Raw genomic sequence first — 21,380 nt, 5'->3', positions numbered from 1 at the left:
AATTTATGCCCTGCATGTTTTTGCCAGGACATTGCTTGTCTGAGGAAGGTCGTCCTTCAATAGCCCACTTGGTTCAGAGTATCTGATGGTTTTATAAGTTAATTCCCACTGGGGCTGACCTGTTTAAAGACATTCTTTGTGTTAATGTCTGAGACAGATGGAGAAGGAAAGGGATTATTAGCCAAAAACACTATAATTATGAGGATTAGTGACTGCTAATGTATTCCACTTTACCTTTGAAAATGTTTGTCCAAAGCTGGGTTGGGCCCAGTGGGTTTAGAATCTGTAGACACTGATTTGCGTAATAAAACAACCACACTGGCTGGCAGACATCGCTGTGCCTGGCTGCCCTTCCTCCCTGTAGCCTGGAGCAGCACTAGGGTCTGGGAGGTGTGCCTTCCAGAAGGTTCCGAGGGCTCAAATAGGAAAACCAGCAGCACCCACCTGCGCGCCGTGTGCCTAAGGGCCAGATTGGGGTCTCTAGCTTTCTATAGACTCAAAGGGCCTCCATTCGTTCCCTGGAAATAATGACAACTGAAATGATCGAAGAATTAATACACTTCACTGGCAATAATGGCATTATAGGCCAAAATCATAATCACTTGGAAGTTTTGCTTTTGAACTTTTCATTTATCATGATTATTTGTATGTGTGATGTAGTGTGTGTGTGTGTGTGTGTGTGTGTGTGTGTGTGTGTGTGTGCACGCGCGCGCGCACGCACGTGCGTGTGAATATGAAAGAGACAGGGAGGAGCGTGTGGGTGTGCCTGTGGAGGTCAAGGGCACCTTTTGGAGTTGGTTCTTGCCACCTTTCATGGGTTCTGAGGAGTTGAACGCAGATTGTCTGGCAGCACAAGTGACTTTACGTGCTAAGCCATCTCACTGGGCCAATTTCTTTTCAACAAAAGATACCATGGTTTTGAGGATTGTTTTCAATAGTGTAGTAGTGCTGTGTGTGTGCACATATGCACATTCGTGTGTGTGTGTGTGTGTGTGTGTGCGCACGTGTGTGTGTGTGTGTGTGTGTGTGTGTGTGATATGAATGTGTATATGCTGGGTAAGGACACCAGTGTGTGTGCTCGCACAGGTCAGAGGTCAGTATCAGGTGTCGTCCTGATTGCTCTGCACCGTATTTCTCTGAGCCACTAGCTCTCACTGGATCTGGAGCTCCCTGGCTGATAAACTAGTCAGCCATCAAATACCCAGGATCCCCTTGTCTCTGCCTCCCAACACCAAGAGCGCATACCACCATACCCACCTTTTTACACGGCTCTTGGGATCTGAACTCAGTTCCTCAGACTTACACAGCAAGCATTTTGCCTTAGCCCATGATGCTGTGTGTTTTGAAATACTTTTTGGCACTAAGGAAATGGATACTCATTGTTTTGGGTCCATGAAAGTGCTACAGTAGCTCATAGCACTACTGTAGATACAGGAAAGCTACTCTTGACCTTGAGATGAGTTTGGCGGTGCCCCTTCATGAGAGGTTAGGTGGGAATAATGGAACTCTCAAAGGTCTTTCTTAATACTACCTGCCGCTGATTTGCTTGTCTTTGTTATGACCTTCCAGTCTCTGGAGGAATAATCGATCTGCCCAGCAGGAATTCTGTTCCCGGTGATGACTAATGCTGTGCGCAGCTGGTGTTTCATAGACGTTTTGGAGAGTAGTTAGGCTGCCCACCCAGGTTTCGTTTATAGTTGGCACAAGAAGGGTTTTTGACTGGGGCTGGACTAGGAGGGTGTGTGAAAGGCTGAGAGAGCAGCAGCTTCTCACTGGTTTGCGCACTTAAGAATTTCATGTCCTTTTCTAATGTACGAGAGCCCAGTTACTGACTGTGGCTGTGTCCTCTCTTCCTGTGTCGCCTCGCTCCGGAACGTCTGCCTCAGCATGCTTCCCGCTTCTCTGAGATGGGAACCAAGCCTGGAGCTGGGTTCTTCTGGTCAGGGGCTGTGCTGTGCAGCTGATGAACTCACTGATTTAGGGAGGAGATTTTCCTGTTGATTTGACATAGGCATGAGAGAAAAGGATTGCCTCCCATAGCAAGAACGTATGTTTTTTTAAAAAAGCATATTTAATATTTATAGACATTTTAACATGTAAAAATCTTGTGGTATGATTTGAATCAAAATGTGTTACACTGTATTAAAGTAATAGAAAGCTAAAATCAATTTAGGAGGGGGTTTAAAATTTGGGGATTGATACCAGTTACTTTTCTGTTGCTGTGGTGAGACACGAGGGCCAAGAGCAGCTTATGGAAGGAAGTTTATTTGGGGTTCTGGTTCCACGGGGAGAGGAGTCCAGCATGGTGTGACAGTGAGCAGCAGGCGGGGTGGCAGGAACAGGAAGTGAGAACTCTCCTCTTGAAATGCAAAACAGAATGGAGAGGGCAACCTGATGTGGCAGGAGTCTTTGACTCTCAGAACCCACCCCACGACTGCCTTCCTCCAGCAACGCCATAACTCCTAAACCCCATAAACAGTGCTACCAACTGAGGACCAAGTATTAAAGCCCCTGGGGCCAGGGTGGGTGGGGCATTCTCATCTAAACCACAGCAGAGGTGGTGGTTATTGTTGTTTGGCCTTCTGAGACAGGGTCTCGCTTCTCACAGGCTGGCCTAAGACTCAGCAACGCTCCTGCCTCGGCCCCCTGAGGGCTGAGAGTCTGGCATGTTCCACCATCATCCTTTTGAGTTGTCTTTTGTATTTCTTCATTGCAAGTGTTCTGGGATTGTTGTTTGTTTGTTTTTCTGCTGCAATATTAGTAATTGCAGGGAGGTGGGAAACTGGCCCCATTGACTCATTTTTAGGAATTTTTGTTGTTGTTGTTTTAGGCTTTGTTTTCCTGTTTTTGAAGGCAGAGTTTCTCTGTGTAGTCCTGGATGTTCTGGGCTCACTCTCTAGGCCAGGCTGGCATCAAACTTAGAGCTCTACCTGCCTGTGCCTCCTGAGTGATGACATTAAAGGTGTGTGCCACCATGACCCGGCGACTCATTTTTAGATTGCAAATATAAGTGGACCATGATAACTAATCATTTTCCAAGCTCCCATTTAAGATGATAATAAGGAAGTTCAAATGCTCAGACCTGACAAGGACGATAATAGAAGGAGGAAACCCTGGAACAAGTATCATAGAGGGAGAGTGGCTCGATGATAACTGATTGTTATAGTTGGATCTTACGTCCCTCAAAAGTTCACGTATTGACCGGGCTTCATCCCCAGCTGTTGGCTGGGACTTCTGGGAAATGGCAAAAGATGGCGTCTAGTTGGTGGATATAGGTCATCAAGCGTGTGTCATTGAGGGTATTTGGGACCCTAGTTCCTTCATCGTCCCCCCCTGCCCTCTCCCCGTCTTTGCTTTCTGGCTGCCATGACATGAGCAGCTTGCTGTTCCACACCTTTGTACTGTGATGCTCTACCTCACTGCAGCTCCCTAGCATTGATCTGAAATCTCACCGTGTCGATGAACCAAAATAAAAGTTTCTTTCTGTTATTGATTATCTCAGGTATCTTGTTACAATGACAGGAAACTGGCCAACACACTGATTAAGTGGCCCCCAAAGCCCCAGCCCTGAGTGCATTTAGAAGAGAGAATAGGGTCAGCCTGAGCCCCGAGCGGACTAACTTCCTGCCCTGACTCCTCAGTGTTGGATTCTGATGTAGGAGTATAAGCCGATAAGCCTTTTCCTCCCCAAGTTGCTTTTAATCAGACCGTTTATCAGAGCAGCAAACGCAAACTAGGATTTAAGCCCGGTGTGCACCAGCTCCCCCAGCAAGTGGGAATCTTGGTCGTAGTAAACGCAGGGTGACGCCCTGTTTACCCAGAACAGTGTCTAGCTGCATTCCACCGTGTAGCAAGGGTCTCAGAGGTGGTGTAAAGGACAACACAGACGCCAGAGTAGACACCACAGGTGTCAGCACCGTCACTGCCGTGGGCACTCGCGGCAGAAGAGAACGCTACTTCCTAACGTGACACTTCTGAAGGGCTGGGTGCCAGCCAACTCCAAAGGACACTCTCCATCTCTTTGGAAGGAATGTGTCACCTGGGGCTCTGGCCAGACCTGAGCAAGGAGTGGGGAGTGAGGATCTGGCCACCTGCCCCTTGAAGTCCATCAGTCCTCACCGAGAAGCCTTGGTTGACCCTTCCAGTTCCGGGTCACTTTTTTATACAAGGTTTGAAGAAAAGCTTATGAGGCAGTGTTTGCAGTGCCCGTTAGCTTAGGTCACGATCACATCCATTCCACTCGTCTGAATTGACCAACCATCAAATCTGTGCTCTGGCTGCCGCTGCCCACCTGGGGGGCTCGCTGGTGAATGGGCTCAGTAATTTCTTCCTGTCTCACTTCGGACATGGCTGTTAGAGCCAGCACGTGAATCGCCCATCTGTGGGTCCTTCACAGCTCAACTCTCCTCTAAAGCCTGTGATTCTGGGAAGATCCACTTCTAGTCTCTTTTAAATCCATATTGGAAAGTTTTTGTTTTGTTTTGTTTTGAATCTATGTTGTCTTGTGGTTAGGAAGTAAGTTGAGCTGAAAGTCAAAAGCTCTGTAGGGGAAGGGTAGGGGGGGATGGGGAATTTCGCCTGCTTTTGCTTAATATTATTAGTTTATTTCCAACCAATTGTGGTTTTCACAAAACACAACTTACACATTTTATTTTTCCATATTTTTCTTCCTGTTTTCTCCGAGTTAACAGAAGTCATTAAAACTGTGTATCTCACTTGAGGGTCTGGGGGCTGTTCCCATCTTACAGGTGAGGAGCTTGAGAATGGGAGACATAACTCTTTTCCAGGGATCCCACTACTAGCAAGTAGTACAGGCGCTGCAGTGAGGCCTGCTAACATTAGTGCTTCCCGAACACTCTTCCATGAGAGGTGAAAGTGTAGATATGGAAAATGCTGAACGAAAGCCCTTATTTACATGTAATTTTTGAATAGAAGAATCACCACCTTTTCTAGTTCCTTGGCATACAAAACCTGGATTAGGGAACGGGCACATCTGTCCATCAGTAGCCCCATGTCCCACGGATGAGGAAACTGAAGCTCGGGGCCATCAACATTTTGCAAAGGGTACTCAGCTGATTGCAGAACTGCAACTCAGATTTCCTTTTAACCAAAACCTATAAGCAACAAAATATATAGTCCATTTGTGGGGGTGAGGGGTTTGTTGGGGTTCTAAACTAAATGTTTATTCAGTTCACTCAGGATAAATTCAGGTGGGTAAGGTTTTATAGCGTTGGGTGTGGAAAGAGTTGTCGCTTATCCTCAGTGTCCACTTTGAAGGGTTTTTCTCTAATGGTGTGAAGTTATGAGTGGAGTGGAGTCCTGTGTCTGAGACTTGGTTGTAAAAACTTGCTAGCCTCAGGCACGGGAGGACTTCACAGAGCAGCACAGAAGTCAAGGTCCAGGGGCACAGGTCAAGTCACCTGCAGGCACCATTGTAGCTCTGCCCTCTACCCTAGAAGTACTATATGCAAAGGGAAAGAATAAAAGAAGAACAACACTAAGTCCCCACCCCCACCCTGTGCCAAAACCAGAACAGATGCTGGGAAGAGCGTGGGGAAAGAGGGGCCTCCACAGTGCCAATGGGAAGGCATACCGGGCGGCCGCTGCCTGAGGCAGTGTGGAGGTTCCTCAGAAAACTAAAGTTAGCCCTGCCGACGACGACGACACAGCCGCAGCACGTGCGGGGACACTCCAAGCTGCTGGAGGCCGAGTCATACCCAGTACTCACTCCGTGCACACTGTGTTTATTGCTGAACATCATATAAGAACCAAGAGAGGCTTGAAGGAGCTTAGAGGCCCAGAAACAGACACATGAGGGAAGAAAGCGTGACGTGAGGCATGTGCATACGTGCACGCATAGATGTGCATTCGTACATGTGCACACGCGCGCGCACACACTAGGACTTTATTCAGCCAACGAGAAGAGTTACATAAGGTCATTTGCCAGAAAATGGAGCCAACCAGAATCATCAGTTAGCTGAAATAGGCTCAGGGAGCTGAAAATTACACGCTGCTTTATCTCAGGTGGGGAATCTAGATTTAAATACGTGTGTGTTTATGTATGTGGCATATTCGCGCATAGGATATGACAGTCGGAGGGCTGAGGAGTCGGAAGAGAGGCCTCTAAAGGGGCAGAAACAGGACAGTGCAGCAGGGGAAGAAAGACAAAGTAGAGCACGTTCTTCCTTCACAGGCAGAGTCTCGAGTTAACGTGTGCGTGTTGGGAGGGGAGAAGCTGAAGAGGGACTCTGTGAGGAGCAGTTAACCAGAAAGGGGTGGAGGGCAGGAGAGGGCAGAAGAGGGCAAACGGGAGCATGATGCATGGCATATGTCTGTGGAAATCTCTCAAAACAAAACCCACCTTACACACCAAGCAATGAAAAACCTAATAGAATAAAATAAAACAACTCTACGTAAATCATCAAAATTAAAAGGGAAGGTAGGAGAGATGGCTCAGCAGTCGGAAGCACTGGCTGCTATTCCAGAGGACCTGGGTTCGCTTCCCACCTCCACACGACAGCTCACAGCCATCCGTAACTCCAGTTCCAGGTCGGGAATCCAGCTGCCTCTTCCGCCTCTGTGGACACCAGACCTGCAAGTGCTGGACAAGCGAGTGTGTGGGCAAAGCACTCGTGTGCAAGCGAGTGTGCGGGCAAAGCACTCGTGTGCAAGCGAGTGTGCGGGCAAAGCACTCGTGTGCATAAAATAAGATAAAGTTGAAAATTAAAGGAATGGAAAAAGATGAGATTGTGAGATCATTTAAAAATATGTGAGTGCTAGGAGACACTCACCACACACACACACACACAGAGAGAGAGAGAGAGAGAAAGAGAGAGAGAGAGAGATCATAATAAATCTTCCACTAAATATGAAATCAGTAGCTATGGGCAGACTCTGCTGTCCCCAGGAACCTAGAGGCCCCTTAAGAACAAGACACCCCACAGAGATAGCCTGGAGGTGAAGATGTCTGTCGGGCCTCAGCTGGGCAGTGCAGTTATTCAGGAAACAATTCCCGGAGGCTTTGTTTCTGAGCATCCCTGTCTGTGGCCCTGAGCAGTCTGACCTTGACCTGCGGCCGGAGACATCTTTTATTTACTTCTTCCTACAGCGTTTCCTCAGAGAGGCTGTAATGAGCGCTGTTCATCAGCCTAATGGACTCAAATGGACCCTGTGAAGTCCCGCAGGATGTTCCTTGGTCTAAGAAAAGAAACCCAGCCAACTGCACTTTTGGAGCTAGAGGTGTATGGCTTCCCACGGTGGACATCACAGGGCTGCTGTGGAGTCCTGTAGGGACGTGGCCTTCTGAAACGCCATATCCCACCAGCCCCCACCCCAAGCCCCATCCCTTTCACCAAGCTGCCAGCTCCCTCTTGCTCCAGCAGGAGCTGATTGTGAGCCCATCCACTCAGTTTGCCCCCCCCCCCGGCCACTGCAAACCCCAGCAGTGCTAAGGAGGCCATGTCTAGCCTCATGTAAGAGAAAACCCCTTAAGAATCATACTGCTGCCTTGGAAAGGGATAGCACGCTCAAGCTCCCGAACTTAGAGACTGTGCAGCTCCTCTGAAGTTTAGAGACTCTTCATGAGACCATCACAGAGACTTCATAACTGTTTATCAGATGTATGCGTACAGATATAGGGTTGGCCACAGTGTAGGTGACTAGCTCAAAATTCATCAAGAATTAAATCTTACTGGATTAATTCCATAAATATTAAATACCTGTACACCTGTGGGCTGGCAGATAGCCACTGGAACCACTGTGAAACACAAAAATCAGACTTTTCTTACCATACATTTGACCCAACGAAATGTTCCAGCCCTCAGAAGATGAGGGGTGCGGTGTGCCACTAAGTAGGCAGGCCAGGACCTACCTGGGCTGTGCAAGCACCTGTCCCATTCAGCCAGCCACTGAGAAGCGAAGGAAACGCTTTCTTGGGAAGCCTGTGAATTCTCTCTGTGAGTTTCTGCTGAAACCTGTTATTTTTTTTTTTTTAATTGTATGGCATTCTGCAAAGCCCTGCCAAGACCACAAGGCTTTTCACTGCTGTGTCTTCTCTCCTAGGACATCAACGAGTGCATCCTGGAAAACTACCCTGAGTGCTCCAACCCCAGGTTATTCTACATCATTCCGTATTTCTGTGGACAGCACCCTAGATGCAGGTAAACATTCAGCCGTCCTGGGCAAGCACCCGCTGGCCCCCACCCCACTGGCCGCCACACGGACACACTGTGGGAATCCTTGCAGAAAGCCGCTAACCTCGTGGAATTTTAGTTCTTGATTACAATAGCCCTTCAGGAATATCAGCTGCCATCAGTGTCGCCTGAGGAGTGTGAGGCTTGGTGACACAGGCAACAGGTGATTACCGTCATGTAACACCCACTGAACCCATTCATCTGCCTCAAACCCAGCTGTCACCACCACCCGGCACCGCAGTGGAGAGCAGAGTCAGGGGGCCAGCTGGCTCCTCCACGGTGATTGTGTGGGACTCGCTACTACCTCTGCTCTTGGCAAGTTAAAGCAGGTCCAACACTCTGGAAACATGCACTCAGATTTGATGGTATCTCATTAGAGATACCGGCCATTGAAGGGTGGTTCTCAGCCTGTGGGTCGAGGCCCCCTTTACATCACAATTCATCATGTCACATAGTGTGTGTTTTGCGACCTTTTCAATTTCTATTACCGCTCATAGCAGTAGCAAAATTACAGTTATGAAGTAGCAATGAAAACTTCTGTGGTTGGGGTCAGCACAGCATGAGGACCTGTGTTCCAGGTCGCTGCATCAGAAAGGTTGAGAACCACGGCCATGGAGGGAGGGCATGTGTTCCAGTGATCAAGCCAGCCCGACCTGACCGCTGAGCGTTCTTTACACAGAGGCTTACTCGGGGAGGCGGCATCCCCGGGCAGGCACAGGCCCTCCTAGTTGCTTCCTTGGGTGGCACTAGAGGAGCTGTCGCTGAGATCAGTGTATTGGTCTAAGCACGTCTACAACCTGGAGAAGAAAAGGCGGCCACAACGAATCCCTCTGTCTGGTGGAACTAAAGCTTGTTTTCCTGAGGGACATTGACTAGAGCAGAGGGTCCTTGTCTTCCAGCCGTGGGGACATAGCTGATTCTAAACTGATACATTCTCAGCATTTTTCTTGCTTCTGTTTTCATTTCTGTGTAATTGTGAGTGTTGTTTTGCTTAGCGTCTACTTATGATGGAGATTCCAGGCATCGTCAAGGTGCTGGGTTCAGGAGTCCCCCCCCCCCCCAGCGTTTACACTGACCGTCAGCGTCCCTGGGCAGTTAGTGTGTCCGCGCAGTGCTGAGAGGTCTCAGGGTCAGCTGCGCACTTGTTTATTATAAGGGAGGCGTTTATTCCAAGGACCGGGACTCCAGCTCCCCAGCGTGGTCTCCATTTGTCTGTTCCCTAACCTTGGGCAGTGGGCTCGGGCGCCCTATCTCAGTTCACAAGATGATCCCCAGTCCCCCTCCATCCATATCACTTGGTTGAACCTTTACTGTTCCGTGCAGCCAGTATATGGATTGCTGTTTGTTTGTTTGTTTGTTTGTTTCAAGTGATCTTGGCTCATCCAGATTCCCCCAAATCTGACCTACAAAGAAATGTGATTCTTTCCCTTCTGTGACTCAGACAAACAAACAAACGCTAACACTTTAAAGAGTAAGATGATTAGCAGGTACTACTGGACACTGGTTTTGATCGCTACAAAAATATTGCCAGCTAATGTCATTAAACTAGTTCCACTTGGTCTATAAAAAAGCCATTGTGACCATCTGCTCAGGGACTAAGAGCCTGCACTTGTCTTTCATCAAGTGCTCAGGCAGGCATACCCATTTCAAGGCCCTGGCCCTTGTGCACTTGTGAAGAATCCCTCAGCTAGAGAGACCAGAAGGGGCTGTTCTAGAACTGGCCACACCTAGACCTGGAAAGAACTCGGGTTGGGACTTACATAGTGATGGCGGGAGAACGGGAGAGAGCCACCTTCCATGGCTGCATGTGGCACATCACGGGGTCTCTTGTCTGTCAAGGGAGCCTGGCGAGTGGGCGCTGGAGCGTGCCAAGCTGAACGTGAATGAGAACTTCCTGCTCGTGGGGATTCTGGAGGAGCTGGAGGACGTGCTGCTCTTACTCGAAAGGTTCTTACCTCACTACTTCAAGGGCGTGCTCAGCATCTACAAAGACCCCGGTGAGTCCACTGGAAGCCAGCTCCCCAGTAGCGTCCAGGGCAAGGCTTTCTAGTCTTGACAGGACTTGGGAGATGAAATGATGTCATATCTTGTGTTTCCCTGAGCTTTCAAAGTCAGAGGAGAAGCATAAGCTTTTGATTCCAAACCTCAAGCCTTAGGGTGAAACAGACTCACCATGGTTGATGTCCCGATGGTTGCGTCCCTCTCCTTAAACACAGAAGCTCACAACACTCTCTATTAGCTTACCCCAAGCGTGCTGTTGGGGTAGAGAGAGGACGTGGATATGCATACCTGGAGCTCCTGGAGGCACACTAGAGTGGGGGAAGGGCGGCTTGAGATGAGGCAGCTCCGGCCTGCTGCCATTGACAAAAGCACTCCAGCGTGGAAAATCACGGCAGTAGATTAGATAGGGAAGCAAATTGAAAATGCAATTAAGATTTTATTCTCACAAACCCAGGGCTCTCCAAATAGAAGCAAGAAATAGAATGTGGCAAAGAGATTGCAGGACAGCCCACCGTTTCACTGTGAATATAATTACTTTCAGAAATCTGTCATTTATTCTCCTTTCATTATTAATTAGCTTGAGAGAAAGACGCACTCTTGGCGCACTCTTCCCTGCCCTCCTTCATCTGCCGCCGCACAGCAAGCCTTGCACGCTCATTCTCCCGTGAGCCTTTGCGCTGTTGTGCTGGGATGGGAGAAATAGCAAACAGAGGAAGCTTCCCGAAGACTGCAGGCGGTCAGATGGAGACCATGACACACATCAAGGCCTGGGCAAACTTGTCTTTGCCTGGGGGGAGCGCTTCCTCCTGCACTGGGGCTCTGCCATTTGACAGATGGCTGCCAGGCACTTACAAAGTCCCCCAGCGCTCGCTCTCTCTCTCTGACACAAAAACCTACTATATCTGTGTGTAAGAATGTGCCAGAAAACCCAAAGGTGAGCTTTCTCATCAGGGAAATCGGTTCAGAAGAGCCAGAAGCGTAGTTAAGTCTCGAGTAGCTGGGTTGGAACGAGAACTCCCTCTACCCTTTCGACAGCAGGCCATGAAGGAGTTTACGTAAATGAGAAGGTGTGGGAACTCTGCTGGGCCTGACGATTGTTCTGTAACCCCTGTGAGCCTTGCTCCTTGTGCAGTTCCAGAAAGGGCTTACCCTACATTAGAGCCTTTAAAGGAAGAGTTCAGCCATTTCTGTGTGGACCCTTTGTCTGTCTGTCTCTTCCTGTTTCTCCCTCTCCTTCCTCTCTCTGTGAGACAGAAAGAGAGACAGAGAGGGACAGAAATAGAGTGACATGAAGGACTGACTGTTGGTGACACACACTTACCCAAACATTAAGTGGAGGGATGCAGTCTTGCTAATCTAGATGAAGACATTTGCCTCTGTTCTTAAACACACACTCTAACAGCAAGCATATCCCGAAGGACGCTTACTAGCTGGGATTGTCTCCTGTTGACTTCTGTTTCCTCCATTTAAGTGAGTAACATCTCAGAGATGGTGGGCCTCGATCCCATGATTGTAAGCACATTATTAAAGTAGAAGAGATTTGTGAGCACTGGGTTGCTCTTAGCTCTTTTACCTACAGCTACAGTTTTCCCACCAGTAAATGAAAGCTCTTTCCTCTGTGAGTTTGGCAGTGACAACATGGTAAAGGCCTCGGAAGGGATAAAGGACATCTGGTCTTCTTGAGTAGCGGATGGAGGGCTCCCAGAAGCCCAGCGCAGCTGTTCTGCTTTTAGGGTGCATCTTGGCTACCCTAGCCCTGTCCAACAGCAAGGTGATAAAAAGAGTAATTTCTGTGCCCAGGACCCCTGCTTTTTGTTCTAAAGTCAGTCACTGAGTAGAAATTGTGGCAATACGCTTATGACCCCAGTTTAGTTCTCTGCTGCTGTGAAGTGTGTACATGGCGAAAAGCACCTTGGACCAAGAGTTCGAGGACATCATGTACTGTGGTTACCTGGCATTGTCTTCTGCTATTCCCTTATGACACTGAAGGGAAGTGACGTGTCAATCATGAGTCTACATGTCAATCGTCAAGCTATGTGTCAATCATGACTATGTCTATCAGTCATGAACCTATGTGTCAATCATGCATCCATGTATCAGTCTGTCCTAAAGACCTCTGTGTCCCCAAGGCAGAGATGAGGGGTGAGCAGAGACTCCTGACCAGCTTCCTGTTGTATTTGGGCTTTTGAGAACACAAAGCGTCGTGTTGTTCTGTCACTGTTGATAGCAGTGGGTTAAGCTCAGACTTAGCTGTTCACCCCAGACTACTGTGTTCTCACGAATGGCACTCTACAGGGATTTTAGAGCTCAGAGTCCAAGTCAATGAGAGAGCCCATGCCTAGCATGCCTGTCGCCTGTGCTTACAGAAAATTCAAGTTTAAATGTTTTAATCTGGCTAGGTCAGCAGGGTGCTTGCTACAAGCGTGAGGACTCGAGCTCAGATCTCCATGCTCAGTCAAAATGGCAGGCACAGTGCACGCTAGCTGAGAGACATTCGCTGGATTGCCGTAAACTTTAAACATTCAGATAAAATACCTGTTTTATCAAAAGGCCAAACTCCTCGAATGATTTTGGAAAAAGGCAATTTTGCTTGATGAAAATACACCCCGCAGCAGAGAGGCAGAGACTAGCATATGACCAGAGTGCACCTCCCACCCAGGCCGGCTGACTCATCGAGCTGTAGGCTTGGTGAGAGACCCCGCCTCAGGGGCAGCAGCAAGGTGGTGGCTGATTGAGGACGATCCCAGTGTTGACCTCAAGACTCCACATGCACACACTCCCACCTTCGCACGCTCTCCTACACATGCCCATGTGATCAGTACACACAGTACACACACACACACATCTTATAACCACATGGACCTAAAGAAATAGGAAAGTGTAAGAACTGAGGATTCTGGGGAGCTATGGCCGCTGTGGATTAACGGACCACCTAGAAAACAGAATCATCCGAACTTCAGTGGCTGTCTGTCATAGGCTATCTGCCCTGTTGCTGAAAAGGTGCTGAATTTGAGTCATCAGTTCCCCAGCAATGACACTGAAGGCGTCATACCAAGACAACAGCACTGCGCTCTCAGGGACAAGAAATCTAGTAAAAATAGTTGTGTCTGTTAACCAATGAGGTATCGCTTACTTCCAGTTTAGAATAGTGTTTGTGTGAGATCTTTCAAACCATTACTGCTTGTTCTGACAGCTTGCCATTTAGTGAAGCTGGTACCTATCCTAAATACTGGTTTGACTGTGCCTTCCCTGTTCATTTATTGCTGAGAGGTTTGTTGTCATTGGACACATTTGTCTCTGGCCATTTGAAGAACGAGTCTTAAAATGTTTTTAAAATATATTATAACGTTATGTTAATGTTTGACTGTTACGGAGACCCAGCTAGTGTATCTCAGAAGATGTTTATGACCGGAGGTAATTAATGTGAAATAGAATTTAAAGTGTTAAATTGTGATGGCCAATGCAGAGAATATGCTCAGATACTCGGTTTATTACAGATGCTAGGACCCTCACAGTACCATTTTCTAAATGAGTCTTCAGCCCTGACTGAGTTGGAGAACAAGGACTCCAGTTTAGCTGGAAGGACTGGCTAGCTCTCCGCTTGCTGTAACAAATACTGATACAAAGTAGTGGTTATTCCCCTTGCTGCGGTGACCAACAGAAGAGAAGAAAGGACCTACGGAAACAGTGGGCGCGTGGGGCGCTCTCGGTCCCCAGTGTGGGGAAAGTGCGGCAGCCAGAGCCTCCTTGCCTGGAAGGTCGGCCCTCCTTCGCCTTGTTATTCCGTCTGGGATGCCAACCCTTGAGGAAATAAAGTGGAAGCACCTGCTTGGCACACCCAAACATCGTTTCATGGTGCCTCTCAGTCCAGTCAGGTTTACAGCCTGGCCGTCACCTATCCCTGCGCCTTATGGCTTAATCCCCGCTGCCTTCAGTATTTACTAACTTCTCTGTTTTGAATGAGCAACCGAAGCCAGCCCAGAGAAGTCCATAGGCACTGGGAGACTGAGGGGAAGGCTCCGGAACGGCTGGGCTGTGAATTTTAACGTTTCTGTGTCTCCTTTCCTAGAGCTAGAGCGCTTGCTCTACCCTGCTCAGAGCTGGATTTGACATCCAGTTCTACCAAGACAAACCTGGCATACTGTGAGCTAACGGAGTATTTCTTTGACCTGACTGTGTGAGCTAAAGTGTAGTGATGGTAAAAGCCAAAATAGATTAGCAGGTTAATGAAGAAGAGAGAGCGCGGGACAACTGCGTAGCAGAAGCAGTGCTGGCCAGTTCAATAGCGCCTCCTAGCGGGCGGTCAGAACTGCACAGCCCAGCGAAACCCAGAACTTCCTCAAAGAGGGTAACTTTGATAACTCCTGTGTCCTATCCTTATACCTTGTGTTTAAAATGCTTTCCGTCACTAGCATTACTTTAGTACTCATCTACTTGTTTCCATTGCAAGTGTCAACTCGGGAGCATGGTGGGAAACTCCCTAGGCATTTACGGGAGGCCTTGAGAACACAGTTGCCAACTCTTAGAATAAATTCCAAACCATTGATTAAATACTACACAAACTGAATTCATTTACAAGGGACTGTTTAAAAATATATGTATTCACAGGCTTTATAGATAATGATAACAGAGTACAGATTAAATGCTGTGGCAGCTGGTTGGTTGGTTTGTTGTGTGTAAGGGACCACTAGATTCCTCCACCGCCCTTGGCCTTTGGCCGGTGTGACAGTGTCTGACAGCTAATCTGTGTTGCAGCATTCAGACCTGAGGGCATTTGCAAGAAGTAACAGACACATGGGAGAAAAAACTTAAATAGTGCTCCGCAGTGGCTCCTAGATCCTACTGACCTAGCAATAAAAATGTCGAACGGAGTTAAAACAAATACCGATTGATGGCTGCTTGGCCTCTGGGGGGGGGGTCTTTTGAGAGAGAGCTCAGTGGAGTTAGGAGGCTCTCCTAGCATGCTCTCTGCCGTGGTTGCGTTGGGACGGCCCGAGCAGAGACAGTCTCGCCCTGTCGTCTCTCCGGTCTGACTGAGCACTAACGCCTCATGCAGTGTGGTTTTGAGCTCTTTATCCTACCTCTACCTAGCACAGTTATGACTTCCCATCCCCTCATAGTCCCGGATAGTCCATAATGCCTAGCGTCTGGCTATGGATGGTTCACTCCCAGAATCCCTTCTTCCTGTGGCTGCTCATACCGGGGTGATCAAGAGAAAGATCTCTCTGCTGGTGATTTCTGCTCCTCATTCTCCATGCCGTCTGTGTCCGTCCAGGAGAGAATATATCAGAGTGATTAAAGGCTGTTGGGAGACAGTCTCATTTATTAACTGTATGGCTGTGGCAGGCTATGGCTCCCTAAGCCTCAGCTTCCCCGTCTGTGTAATGGGCATAAGTATATACCTCCTTTACAGGGCTGTTGAAAGACTTAACTGGCAAGATCCATAGACCTTGACATAAAATGAATATTCGGTAATGAGCTATCATGAGGAAAACATAACCATGGGAAGCCATGACTTTAGAATTCTCTGTAGCCTCTACAGCCAGAAAAGGGGGGAAACAGGACAGAGGGGAGAGGGTGGGAGAGAGGGGATAAGGAGTCAGGTGAGAAAAGAGAATGGGCAAAAGTGAGGGTAGAAAAGGGGAAGGGACATCTTAGTTCATCAATTACAGCTGAGCTGTGTCTACAGACCCTTCTGCCTTGAAGCCACACCCCTTTTCTATTTCTGACTTAGAAAAAGGGAAGCCACTCTTTTCTAGCGAATTTCATGTTCCTGGAGGGAACATTAACTGGAAAGGCTGCTGTACTGGCCTCTCGGAGGATAAAGAGCAGGAACCATCCAAGGCGGTAGGGGCATGCCTAAACTGTTGTCATGCCTGACTCCTTACCAGAAATGTCTGGGAGTTAGGACTTGGAAATGAAGCCCACCACTGAGATTTGATTTGAGGCCAGTTACCCTTAACTGGTGGCATCTTGCACGCTGTCTGCTTTGTAGCAGATTATGCATGCCCAAATATTTAATTTTTTTTTTTTTAAGTCTAAAGGGAGACTCTTATTAAGGTTTCCATCTCGCAAAAGTTTGTATCCTCAGAACGTTATTAATGTACTGACAGCTCTTGTCCAGCAGGGGGCAGCATCTCTCCATTTTCTCCAGGAGGTAACCATGGTCTCCAGAAAAAAACTCAGTGTGTGCAGAGGCTGCGCCCTTAATGTCTGAACACAGATATGCGAGCATGCTTCGCTAGAGGCCCAATTAGGGGCTTGGATTTCAAACAACCCGAAATTTCGTTGGTTTTAGACATGTAAACTGCATGTTGTGGGAGCCACTGGCGTTAGAGGCACGCATGTAGGAGTCTCTGTGATGTCTGGCACACGTGTAGACTGTTAGCTCAGAACATACCTATCTAGAGTTGAAAGGGGCCCAGTTACACAGGCGCTGTCTGTAGGCTCCTTTTCATTCCATGCTTTCTATTGCTGTTGACCCAAAACAAAAACTGAGAAAAATCCTGGAACTTTAAGATAGTGCAGTATTAGCCAGAAGAAATTACAACAATGTTTTCAGAAACCAGTGAAGTTGCTTACGTAACTATCGTCGCTGATGATGTGACTCCTCTCTGCCCTTGGTTCATCTCCCATCCATGTTCTCCAAATAGTTTTCATCAGCCATTCCTGAGCTCAGATTCTAACAATTTTAGCACTGGATTCTGTGTGTCTGTATGTATCTGTGTGTATGCCTGTGTGTCTATCTGTCTGTGTGTCTGTGTATATGTCTGTGTGTGTATGTGTGTCTGTGTGTGTGTGTGTGTGTATGTCTGTGTGTGTCTATGTATATATCTGTGTCTGTGTGTGCCTGTGTGTATGTCTGTGTGTGTCTATGTATATATCTGTGTGTGTCTATGTGTATGTCTGTCTGTGTGTCTGTGTTCTCTAATGTTGCTTGTTTTTTTGCAAATAGAAACTACCTTGACTAGTATTGTTTTAAACCTATTTTCATTTGCTTCTCAATTGTTCTTGCCTTAAAGAAGTGTCTTCCATCAGATGTCTCTCCAGTGACAGCAACAGAAAGGACTTAGCTTAAAACCCTGATTTTCTAATGATAACTTTACAAAAACTGACGTTGAACACATTAAACATGCATAGCTATAGATTTAGAAGTGTGAGTTTTGCCAGAGAAAAAAATTAACAAAGTACACAGAAGACCATCCCAAACAAGCCAGGCGTGGTGGCGCACGCCTGTAATCCCAGGACTCGGGGAGGCAGAGGCAGGTGGATCTCTGTGAGTTCAAGGCCAGCCTGGTCTACAAAGCAAGTCCAGGACACCGGGGCTACACAGAGAAACCCTGCCTCAAAGAAAGAAGGAAGGAAAGAAGGAATGAAGGAACGAAGGAAGGAAGAAAGAAAGGGATAGAGGGAGGGAGGAAGTGAGGAAGGAAGGAAGGAAAACGAAAAATAATAAGTTGAAAAATAAATAAGGAAAAGGAAAAAAAATCCCAAATAGTCTGGAGCCACATGATTCCAGTAGGGGCATAAGTCTAGGGCCTTAAAGGATGTGTAGAGTTTACCACATGGGTGTGGAAAGCTGCATGTTAAACAAGACAGATCCTGTGAGTGAAAGCATGAAGGCTAGTGCAGCCTGCACCAGCACATGCCTGCTGACCCTGCCTCCCTGGGCTGAGCCCAGATCTCGCTCTAGCTTCTCATTATCACCCTTCTGTTTGTACCAGTGTGCACGAGGCTACAGGCCCAACAGCCTCTACTCGTCCTGTGGTGCTACATGGACGAGTCACCCACTCTGTCTCAGGACCAGTGGCCAAGCCACAGCTAGAGACCATGGGCCACCCTGCCACTTCCTGTTCTGACCAGGAAGGGGACAATTCCAGGTCCTAGGATTTTCTACCCGAAGTTCTCTCTTGATGTGCTCCCAGCTCTGCTGCCTGGTCCTGTGCGCCTTGCAGTAACTGCTGGGCTTAGCCCCTCGTGCTCCGCTGCCGGCCGCTGGTTCCCATGCTTACTCACGGGGACAACCATCAGTTCCCGCCTGGCCTTCAGCAGCCTCTCTCCCCAGGTGCTGACCTCCGAGAACCCTGGAATTCTCTTCTTGGACCACTTTTCTAGCACATCCTCCATCCCCTAGGCCTTTATCTCCTCTGGGTCCCAACTTTCCATTATGGAGAACCCCAAATGCATACACCCCCATGTCTTCCTAATTTGCACAGTGTTCCCAGACCAGGCTGGGGGTGGCATTTCCCGTTATGAGTCATTTCCTTTAATGAAAGCCATCGAATCGCATCTGGGGGGTGTGTGGAGGAGATAGCAGCTCCCGGCACTCAGAGACCGTCCTCTGCTTTAGAATGTAATAACTCCCACTCTCCGTAGTTTTCAGTCAGCCTGACAGTAATATGCTTTGAACCACGTGAGATTATGACTAAGGGATGGGGTTTACTCATCACACATTTCAAGTCTGGACTTCCCTGCTTATTTACAAAGCCGGCCCACTTCTAAAGCATGAGCCAGGTTTACAGACCTGACTCTGGAGGTGGGTGGCTGATATTTGCGAACCTTCCTACTCTTCCTGCCATTCATGGCTACATCACAATGCCTCTGGCCCCCCAGAGGCAAAGGACTTGGGGACTGTCTTCTGGTTCTGAGCTGTGGCTTTAAGTCCCCCCCCCCTTCAAGGGCTTTGCTTAGAAAACACATCCAAGCTAGAGGAAGGTGAGGCAAAGGGCACATAGCCCAGATGAGGGGTGGCACAGCCCTCTAGCCCATTTTGTCTGGCTTAGCACCGCACAGCAGTGTTCTGTTCTTTCTAGCCAAATCTTTTTCAAGTTAGATATCATTTCTCGGTCTACGTTTTTGTAGGCTCTGAGTTTGTTTTGGCGGGGGGGGGGGGGGTCAGGCTAAAATGCCCTAGTTTGTCTAGTCTTAGACAGGGTGCCGAACTATAAAAGGGTACAGTAAAAAGGCCAGAAGCTGGTGTTGCTGTCTGCTGTGTGGTCCCACGTGGCACGTGTCTAGCATATTCATCTCTACTCCACAGATCCACAGAGAAACCCAGCATGACCCCTGCTGACATGAAGTCAGGATGTTCCCTTCCACTGCCTTTCACAAATCCGAGATGCTTCTGCTTGGCCGATCAGACATGGCTAGAACTGTGTATCAGTGCACAGGTCCCTGGAGTTTTACCTTCTTATTTGAAACTATTCACTAAAGAGGTGAATAGTTTAAGATTGAGTACTATCAAAAGATGTGCACTAGGAGTCGGCCTTTGCTGTTCCAATTGCAATACTCAGCTGTGCTGGCCTGCCACCTTCCGTGTGCTTACACGGGCCTGCTCTGACCACCATGCTGTCTCCTCCTTGTGTGCACAGGCTGCCACATCGGAGTGTTTACAGGAGACGTTATTTAGTCCTTTTGTTACATCATCCTTTCCTGCTCCTTCCCCCGCTCCCCTAAAATGACAGGCATTTTGGCTTCACAGTCCCGTCTTTATCACTGCTGAGGTTCGCTGATGACCCCTGCAGCAAATCACAGTTGCTCACTAATGTGTCACAGTTGTGTTTGACTTCTAGCACCAGATAGTGTTTTTGTCTGGGATTGACTAATGCCTTCCTTTAAAAGGAAATAGCTAGATTTGTTTTTACTTATCAAATTTTGATGTTGTATCATTATTATTTTAATATTATTTCAGTATTATCAGACGTTCCTTCTCCCTCCCCGTGTTCCTACCTCCCAACTCACAATTCCTCACCTCTTGCTAAGGCTCGTTTCTCAGGAAGTTCCCACACAGCTCTGCTCAGTCACCTTCCATTGTGTTGATGATAGATCCCCGTCCCCCAGGTCCCATAGACCCTGTCCTTGACTTAGGATTTCATTCTATTTAAAGATGTTCCTGCGTTACTTCCTAATACAAGGGGCATGGGGTGGGGTTGGGGTGTGTTACTCCACACTTTGCTACTGTAACAGACTGGGTAAATTATGGAAGCTGCAGGTTTGTTGAGTTTGTGGTTTTGCAGGGCTGGGAGGCCTAGGTAGCAAGGCCATCTCTGCTGGACATGTCTCTACCTGGCTGGCCTTCGTCCAGGCTTGTGCTTTAAACTCTTAATTCTTTGGTTTCTCACATGATGAGAATAGATTAAACCTCTCTAACTGTAAGCCAGCCCCAATGAAATGCTTTCTTTCTCTTAGAGTTGCGTTAGTCGGGTGTCTCTTCACAATAGAACAGTGAATAAAACAGGAGGAAAGGGCCTGATACCCTCTGATTTATAGGGATCCATCTGCCAAAGTCACTTTTCCTACTCCCTGAATAATGGCACCATCCTCCTGACATAATAATCAAGGCCTGCCTCTTGGTGGCAGGTACATTCCAGCATGCATCTTGGATGGACCATTTGAACCTTAGCAAGTTGTTAGTTCCTGACAATCACAAACGTTTAAAGTCTAGTATTCTGCTGCCTCCCTCCGTTATGACCTGGCACCTGTGAATTTCTTCACAATTACATTCCATACAGCACCTTTTCCTCCTTCCCTCTCCAGCTCCATCTGTCGTGGCTTGTTTTGTTTCTTTAATGACTTTATCATGAGCAGTTTCCCATCAGATATCCAGACCCCTAGGACACCTCTTTTCATGTGTAGTCTTGTCCCCTCTTGGTTTCCTTTCTCTTTGACTTTTCCCCTCTAAAATTTTTACTTTTATATTCTAATTTTTCCAATGATGTCTTAAAGCTATTCCCATTAGGAAGGTCATCTTCGAATGCTTTTCTTTATCCCTGTGACATCCACTTCTCTGCTTGCCCGGGACTCCTTTTGGCAGTCCTTTTGGTTGGTCTGGGCCTTATTTTTTCAGGCTAGAAGCTTTCCTCTGGTGATGGAAACCTGTCTTTAGGCTTCTGGGTGTTGCAGAGAAGACATCGCTTAAAGTGCTGTGCAATGGGAGTCTTACTGGGTCCTGACATAACTTTATGGAAGGTGATTGAGCACCCACGGAATGTTCACTGGGAATGTTCTGGTGACTGGCACAGATCTCATTGTTTCTTGAGCTTGTTGAGTTTTCCCACTAGAAAACCCTACAAACATCTTTTTGGGGGGGATGAGAGGTGAAGTGTGGTGAGGTGGGGAAGTGGAGCGCACATCTGGTTGTTGCTATGGGAACAGAACAGCAGGTTACCCTGAAGGCACTGTTGGATA

At 47.9% G+C, this 21,380-nt stretch overlaps 1 protein-coding gene across 3 annotated transcripts in view; it reads left to right on the top strand.

Moving 5' to 3' along the window:
• Nucleotides 1-21,380, top strand: part of Ust (uronyl 2-sulfotransferase) — a 328,830-nt gene that overhangs the window by 214,003 nt on the left and 93,447 nt on the right. For all 3 annotated transcript variants that reach the window (XM_055608072.1, XM_055608071.1, XM_055608070.1), the window contains exons 6-7: nucleotides 8,062-8,159; nucleotides 10,032-10,189. In XM_055608072.1, the coding sequence (XP_055464047.1) occupies nucleotides 8,062-8,159; nucleotides 10,032-10,189 (256 nt within the window). The remainder of the gene's footprint in view (nucleotides 1-8,061; nucleotides 8,160-10,031; nucleotides 10,190-21,380) is intronic.

The sequence above is a fragment of the Psammomys obesus genome, unplaced genomic scaffold (assembly GCF_907164565.1).
Source record: "Psammomys obesus unplaced genomic scaffold, mPsaObe1.curated_primary_1811, whole genome shotgun sequence".
NCBI lineage: Eukaryota > Metazoa > Chordata > Mammalia > Rodentia > Muridae > Psammomys > Psammomys obesus.
This window is presented reverse-complemented; position numbering and strand designations above follow the sequence as displayed.